At 43.7% G+C, this 8742-nt stretch overlaps 1 protein-coding gene across 1 annotated transcript; it reads left to right on the plus strand.

Annotated features, from left to right (window-relative positions):
* The first annotated feature begins 3103 nt into the window (after positions 1-3103).
* Positions 3104-6361, plus strand: rflna (refilin A). Its single transcript, XM_083644117.1, has 2 exons — positions 3104-3211; positions 4378-6361. The coding sequence occupies exons 1-2, from the start codon at positions 3150-3152 to the stop codon at positions 4709-4711; spliced, it is 396 nt and encodes a 131-aa protein (XP_083500243.1). The 5' UTR covers positions 3104-3149; the 3' UTR covers positions 4712-6361.
* The last annotated feature ends 2381 nt before the right edge of the window (positions 6362-8742 follow it).

Below are 8742 nucleotides of genomic sequence, written 5' to 3' on the forward strand. Positions count from 1 at the left end.
GCCGACGTCACTGTCAGACTCAGCCACTTCCTCTTCAGTGTCAGTTCCCAGTCCAGCCTCCTCTTCCTCTTCGCTAGCACTAGCAGCAGTACTAACACTAACACTACTACAAGTTGCTGCAGCTCCTTGTGCGTGACTTGGACCTGCTACCGCCGGTAGAAGATCCTCCTCCAGCTCCTCTTCACTAACGCTAACGTTAGCAGCTCCGTCCAACTCCTCCTCGCTAATTTCGTTAGCAGCAGTGGCAGCGTCTTGCTCCCGCTTATCACTAGGCGCAGCGGCAGCCTTGAAATAGGCTGTTAGCTTAGGCAGTTTTGCAATGAAGTTTTTCTTCACCTCTTTCTTTTTCCTTTTTGAATCACCGCTGGGGTACATTCGTTTCATGTTTACTATTCGTTTGAATTCTGTTCTGTTCCTGTTTACTTCCTACACATGGAGGAGTGAAGTGATCATTGGTTGGTAGACATGCCGGGGGCCCTCCTTCCCCCATCACACCAGCCAATCCGGCAGTAAATTCATGGAATAGTCCAACTAGTGGGGACTGAGGGGGGGGGGCCCGGCCCGAGACAGCCATGATTCATGAATTTGTCGTTCTGATGCAATTTTAGCACGGACTCGGGAGATACTAAAAAATAAATGCTCTGGTCTGCGAGGCCCTCTAGTGGACGAGGCTCCAGGCGACTGCCTGTTCGGCCTGGTTCAAGATCCGCCTCTGAATGCAATGTGGGTGTCCTCTGGGTGAGAGACATAGAACAGAGAGAGAGAGAGAGGGAAACAAGTGTTGGCATTGCCGGAGTTAATGGGGGGGGGGGGGGGGGGGTTCCCCCAGTAGTAAAAAAAATGCTCACCATTTTAAATCTCCATCTGACTGTCTGGCTGAATATGATCATACAATGTATATCCACTTTGACAAGCATCACAGGTATCTCTTTGCTAAAGGGGGGCCTCTAACAGGGCCTTGCTGCAGCTGCCCCCTCCTGCAACATACTGAATTTCTCCATTGGTTTAAAGAGGCGGAGTTCCCAGCATGCTCTGGGGTAGATGTGTTTATTACAGTAATGTGCTTTGGGAGGTTAGTTAAAGGACTTCCTGTTCTACATGTGTGATGTTAGTTATCTGCAAGGTTATTGTCGACTAATAGTGCTGTTCTACATGTTATTTACATTGCTTCACAATGTTGAAATGTTGGCACCATGGGTGAGTCCTCTGCAGAGACATGAGCTGAGGGTTATGAGACAGAAAACCACAGAGAGCTACAATTTTACTGACATCGGAAGTACGTATTTTGTGTGTGTGCCTGGTCTAGCTGCCGCTAGGCGTAAAAATAACTTTTGGAAAAACTGCTCTAGACTCAGTATATGACATGTCTGGATCTCTTTGCAGTCTGTCCACAGTGTACATTTCTGTGATCTGTAGGAGGCGCTGTGTCGCTCTATGTATCTGCCTGTAGGAGGCCCTACGCTGGTGATGTTAAAGACAGGGCAGTGCTGTAATATGTCTCCTCCATCGGGAATCGAACCAACAGTCTACCTGTCAGACAGAGACAGCGACGCAGCCGCTCAGCCGACTGAGCTATGAGCTGTTGGGAGTTAAGCTTCTGATTTCTACACACTGTATTCACACTGGCAATAACACAGAGCATAAAGAGTGAGACAGGTGCGATTTGTACCAGTGAGTTTAGCTAGAGTTTCCTTCATCAGCTTATTTCTATCAGTGTTCAAACTACTGGTGATGATAAAGAAGGATCACTGCTGCAGCTTATAATGTGAGTACTTTTTAAGAAATTGCCTGAGGCTGGGATTGAACCAACAACCCCTCCCCCCCATAAAACTGGAACTCATACTGTATCTAATTTAATGCCTGTCTAACTGGGACTGTAAATTCATGTAAATTCCCTGCACATTAATGCCTATTTAACTTAGCCTGTAAATTTCATGTACATTCAATGTAAACTCTTATCTAACTCTGACTGTAAATTCATGTAAATCCACTGCCTATTTAACGTCTTATTTAACTCAGTCTGTAAATCTCATGTAAATCCAACGTAAATTCATATTTATCATCCACAGAACACTTCACCACTCATGTACATATTGTATATATTGACTCGATTTGATTCGATTTGATTGCACTTGCAACCGCCGTTAGTTATCTTCCTACTTCTTATCTCTGTATATTGATGTAACCGCTACGCTGCATACAGACACTAAGACAAATTCCTCGTATGTAACTTGCATACTGTGGCAATAAAAGTGATTCCGATTCTGATTCTGATTCATCCTCTATCTCCTCCCCCTCGGTAACATCACTTATTTAGAGTCAATTGATAAGAAAACTAACTGTTGTTTATGTTGACATAATGTCAGCAGATGTGTTTCCTTGTTAGACATGTGATCGTGACGACTTCGGTCTGTTTTAATAATAATAATACATCAGATTTATATAGCGCTTTTCCAAGTGCTCAAAGACGCTTCACAATACAAAGCAATACAATACAATAACTTAATAGAGAAGAAAATAAAGAAAATAAATAAAAGGTGAGAGAGGAAGGAGTTCATGGGTTGGAAGCAAGGGTGAAAAGGTGGGTTTTGAGGGCGTGTTTAAATGATGACAGAGTGTCTGCTTGACGGATATGGCTGGGGAGGGCGTTCCAGAGGGTGCGGGCAGCTGTCGCCCCAGGTCCGGAGCTTCGTTCTGGTGGTTTTGGAGGAGGTTAGCGTCTGCGGACCTGAGGCGACGGGTAGGCGTGTGGAGGTGAAGGAGGTCAGAGAGATAGTTTTGATTGACAGGCAGCTGCTGCGTCACTCCGTCTTCTTCCCGGTACTGCGTACTGGCACAGAATCTTTTCACGGTACTGTGTACGCCCCCCCCCCCCCAGCACCACAATATTTCATTTAACATTTTATTTATCGTCAATATTGTGCCTCCTTGCGATTTGGAAATTGCAGTAGGCCATATTGCGATTTCGATGAATTGTTCAGCTCTATTCCCCAGACGCGTTGAGATTTCTGGAGGATTCCTTGAAGGGACATGCAGTCAGGCAGAGCTGAAGGCCGACTTGTTGTTAGATGTTCCTGACCTTCTGGCTCTGCTCTCCACAGCTGCCCTACCTGCTGCTGAGCTCCACAGGCACAGACCCCAGGAGCCGCATGTACCCTGTGTTCTTCGGCGAAAGCATCGAGGTCAACCCCAAACCAGAGCAAGAAATCAAGTAAGTGTTGGTTAGAAAATGGGAATGTGGGTCATTTCTGATCCCCTAGTTATTTTCCTCATCAACACTGCCTCCTAGTGTTCCCTTTCAAAACTTTATTTATTTCTCAAAGAAAGGGCTCAGGAGGTAGAGCGCGGTTGTCCACTAATCTAAGAAGGTCGGTGGTTCGATCCCCCGCTTCTCCTCCAGTCTGCATGTTGAAGTGTCCTTGGGCAAGATACTGAAACCCAAATTGCTCCGGATGGTTGTGCCAGCACCCTGCGTGGTAGCTTGCCACCATCGGTGTGTGAATGGGTGAATGTAGGCAGAGGCACATTGTATAGTGCTTTGGATAAATATATACATGCAGTCCATTTACTAAATCGTTGAGGATGGCCCTCATTTCTATGCTTGAGATTACAAGCACACAGCACAGCCAAACACAAACAGTAAGGGATGAATAAACAGTAATAAATAATTGAAATAATGAATAATAATAATTGCAGACAGATAAGGGAAGGTTCGTGATTATGTTTCTAAAAGGACCAAAGGTTACAAGAGTCTTGATTTTGGGGATGCCTTGTAGATCCGTTAAGAATGAACTGACAATGAGCCACATGGTTTGTGTGGCTTTGTTAAGGTCTAAAGTTCCAGTCCAACTTTGTCATTGTACTGTACAGAGTGCCAAAGTCACATCCTCTCATTGTGCTGTACAGAGTGCCAAAGTCACATCCTCTCATTGTACTGTACAGAGTGCCAAAGTCACATCCTCTTCCGGGTTCAGTATATGACCTAAGGGATTTCATTCCCCACTCATTTTCCCATAGACGTTTCAAAAAATGCTTATAAAACTTGGTCAAACCAAGCGAGTCAGAATCAGTTCAGAATCAGGAGACCACAGAACATTTGACTCGGACCAACAACAACAAAAATCAGATTCCCCGCCTCCCCCCTTTCCAGTTGTTTTATGGTCTGTCCTGATTCTGAATATAGCTGAATTGCTTGATTTGACAAAGTAAAACTCTTTTTAGGACTAGAAATATCGCCCGCTTCACGTGTTCACTTCTAGCGTGTGCTCACCTGTAGCTCGCTCACCTGCGCATGCGTGCGGAACCTGCCGCCCTATTATAGCACTTAGTATGTTTGGCTCCTCCTTCTCACAAAGTCTCTCTCTCTCTCCTCCACAGGTGCAACTCTGAGGTCAAGTACGACTCGGACAAGCACTACCGGGACGAGGTGTACTGCGCTCCGGTCCCTACGCCCACCTCCTACAGCGAGACGGTGGTGGCCGTGCAGAACTGCACCTGGAGGAGCTACAAGTCCCAGGTGTACCTGGAGCCCAGGCAGAAGCCCCTGCACTACCAGAGCACCACCATCATCTACCCCAAACACGCCAAGAACACTTACCGCACCACGCTCACCTACAACGCCGCAGGCTCCAAGCGCTGGTTCGTCTCCACGGTGCAGCTGGAGTCCAGCGAGGACAGCAGCCCCTGTATCATCTACACAGAGGACCTGTAGGGGCCGGACCTGTAGGGGGCGCTCCGCTTGGGTTACAGAGGACGAGGCACTGGGGAATGCCCGCATTTGGAAGGGAAATACCGCGAGGCTACCGTGAGACTGGCCCTGGGAATGCCGGGAATCCTTGTAGTGACGTTTCGCCTAAGTGTATTTTAGACTTTTCTACTGATGCCGTCTTTAACGAGGGGAATTGGCAGTTTTGAAGCTGCACTTCAATGGTTTAATTGTCTTATTTAATACAAGCGCTGACAAATTGGTGGCTTTCTTCGCTCTCCTCCGAGGTCAGAGGTCAGACTGTCTGTCGCCTCAGCGGACGTGACGCTCCGGCTCAAAACGGAACCGTTGAGACGAGGCTTGTCGTGGATTTCAGCAGAGTTTGCGCAAAACCCATTCACACCAACGCAAAGCTTTCTAACATGGGCTTCATAGCGCTTGTTTTCTATGTGCTGCAGTTGGTGACAGTCCTCTCCAGGGGACGTCGTGGAGCGGGAAGCTGATCTATTGCTTTTGAGAAATTGGACCAAATATAATTGAACACAGGAGGGGCGGAGTCGATGTTTCTCTCACTGTCACACTGAGAGGCCACTCTTTAGTCTTGTTGGAAGAAGGGGGTACACACACACACACACACACACACACACACACACACACACACACACACACACACACACACACACACACACTTCCCCCGGAAATATATTTCTAATCAGCGTTTCCAAATTGGAAGAATTGTGTAGAAAATTATGAGCTATTTTAAAAAGTTTAAAAAGTTTAAAAAATGTTCTACTCAATTTTTCCAATTTAGAAACGCTGATGATAGACGTATATTTTCTGGCGGGTGCATGATATCCCATTCTTCCTACTCAACTACTTGCTTTACTTGTTACTTTTTATGTTTTATGTTTTTCAGTAGCAAACATTCAAACAGTCGCGTCTCGAGCTCGATCCATGATCTGATTCAACAGAGTCTGTAGAAGTAAGAGGTCGAATGAGAAGAAGAATCACAGCAACATTAAGACCGTCTTGGAGGAGATTTTAAAGAGCGATTCAAAGATGGAGACAGTCTATGTAGTGTTTCCCAGTATGCCAAGAAATCAAATTGTTTATTTTTGACCTGCTCTGGTGCCAGATGGGTGGGGTGGGGTCTGCCACACAGGAAAATATGAGACATGAGATATGCGTCAGAGGGAAGGTGATTTTGACAGTTGATTTATAATATTTCTCTGCCAGGAATCCCTTGATGCTGAGCACACTGACTGTACTGATGCAGCGACACGACACCACCCATCTCTGCTCTCCTGATTGTTAAAACAAACACTCAAAGATTGCAGCTACTATTTGAGTGACTGCTGGTTTGTTTGCAGTGAAGTGGGCTATTTGGCACCGTTACAAATAAACCTGAGGAATTTAACTTGTTTTCACACATCAACAAACTAAAGTAACCAGATAGATTTTTATCTTCTTCACTTTGTGTCTGTCTTATATATATATAGATATTTAGATTATTGAACATGGTAAATATTGCAACTTGTTTTATGAATTCAGATCTTACCTCAAATTGTTTTAGGTATCAACTTTATTTCATTGCAAATGTGCGGGTGTGTATGTATGTCTATATGTCTATATATGTGTGTGTATATATGTGTGTGTGACGTGTATATATATATATATATATATATATATATATATATATATATATATATATATACGGTATATATATATATATATATATATATATATATATATATATATATATACCATATATATATATATATATATATATATGAAGAGTTCATTTTGGAAAAACAGGTAAACGCCATTCTTAAAATTCTTAAAACTCCCTGCAGTGCACATAGAAAACATTATTCAGGTGATTTATGTGAAAATTATCAGATGAATATGTTTTAGTTATGATTGATAATACAAATTTCCCAAAAATAAATAAATTACAGTATCAATACATCAATATATAAAATAAAATGATAAAAAATCCAAACGGAGATACCTGTTTTTGCAAATGAACTCTTCATATATATATATATATATATATATATATATATATATATATATATATATATATATATATTCCCTCTTTCCATTGAGATCTTGAGCATTGTTTGGATCTGACAAAAGAAGCTCTTGAGCAGTAGAAGGAACATGGAGGGGACGAGTCTGAGGCGGTGCATCAGTACCAGTGGATGGGTACAGGGGTTTAAAGGAACAGTTCACACAAAAACTACAATTCTGTCGTCATTACTCACCGTCATACCGGTTGAAGTTTGGTGAGGATGTTGGTGATGGGCAAACTGTTGGTTGGGGGAACACGGAGGACCGTGTGGTGTTGCTCCAGGAGGAGTCACAAAGGATGAAACAAGGTGACCTTGTGGTTTGCACACAGTGGAGAAGTTACTGCCAGGATGGACGAGGGGTCTGTTACGTGTCGTTGGTCTGAGAAATGTCAGAAAGAGGCATGAAAAATGAGTGGGGGGGGGCCGTCAAGTTCACGATACTCTGGTGGTTCTATGTAAGATGCGTCTGTGTTTCCTAACACTTGATTTTGTTACTGTAAAATATTTTCCTGTTGTATATGTGGCATCGAGGCACTTCATAATTCTCTTTATATTTTTGTACATGTCAATCATTGTTCTTGTTCGGATCAAAAGAAAATAATTTAAAAAGATGTATATCCTAATTGAATAAAAAAAAAAGTAATTTCCAAACCGACTGGCTTTCCTTGTTTCCTGTGGTTGTGACATAGTAACCTTAGCCAGTATTTGGACCTGGGTATTTCTAAACAAACATCCCTTGATTTGCCACTAGCTGGCAGCAGAGTTGAAAGAGTTAACAGTCAGTCTTGGCAGCTATTAAAGGATTCACAAAGGCTTTTCCTGTGGTCGAGGACACTCCACTCTCCCGAAGCCACAAATCAGGGGTGCAATAATTTGTAGCTGCCCAGAAGTGAATGAGTTGAGAAGACTGTAAAGTTGACTCTGATCATAGCCAGAGTGAAGTTCTGAGTTCTCTCCAGTCTCCAGTTAATCATCAGCAAGACTAGTGAGAAATAAAGCTACTTTGTGCAGAAAAACGAACAAACATTCACTAAACTAATCTCCAATTGATTAATGAGTAGCTGCTCCAGCACTTCTTAACTTGCCAGGTGTTAACCCTCTGGTGTCTGGCTTCCAGGAGCGAGGCGTCCACTCTCTTTTTTCCCAATATTTTATTTTCATTTTTTACAGAACAATATACAAACAAGACAAACATTCAACATTACGACATGACGCTAACAGCCGCATAAAGTACTTACGTGTTTGTAAGAGATGATGTACATGGGATCCCTCACAAGGGGGTCCATGAGATACCAGCCTGGTGAGCTGCCTGTCGCCCGCTAACCTCAGTCACTTGTCATTCTTAACCTGGTCAAAGTAGCACAGAAATGGGCCATTCTGATTGGCTCTTGTATGGACAGGTATACAGGTGAGGGCCGTCTGTCCTTTAGACACAGTAAGCCTTGTTCCAGTGAGTTTGAGTGTCAAGGTACAGTAGCAGCCCACTAATGTCACATGATCACTTGTGAAGATCAGAGTGGCTCTTTAAGCTTTGGGCCTCCAGGGAGTTTCTGTAAGTTCTGTAAGTGGTCATGTGACCTTCATACCAGCGCAATATGACCGCAGACGACCTTCATACCAGCTCAATATGACCGCAGACCTGCAGCAGCTCAAGTGGCAACTGACAAACATGTAAGCAAGGGAGTAACCAGCAACAAATCAGTATAATTACAGCATCAACATGGGACAGCAGAGTCAACTTTATCCCCAAATTCATTAACACCAGAGAGGCTAAAAGCGCACTGACTGCCTGTGCTATTAGCCTCTCTGGTCTAATTCAGGATTACCAGGGGCACAAAGTCCCAAAGACCAGAGGCTAAAAGCGCACTGGGTATGATAATAAATACATCGGTATATCTATCTATTCCAGCATTGTCTTGGTCACTGTGTTGTCAGCTGTAGGTATAACTATCAAATATATGC

This window comes from Poromitra crassiceps (assembly GCF_964638095.1).
Source record: "Poromitra crassiceps genome assembly, chromosome: 10".
Taxonomy (NCBI): domain Eukaryota; kingdom Metazoa; phylum Chordata; class Actinopteri; order Beryciformes; family Melamphaidae; genus Poromitra; species Poromitra crassiceps.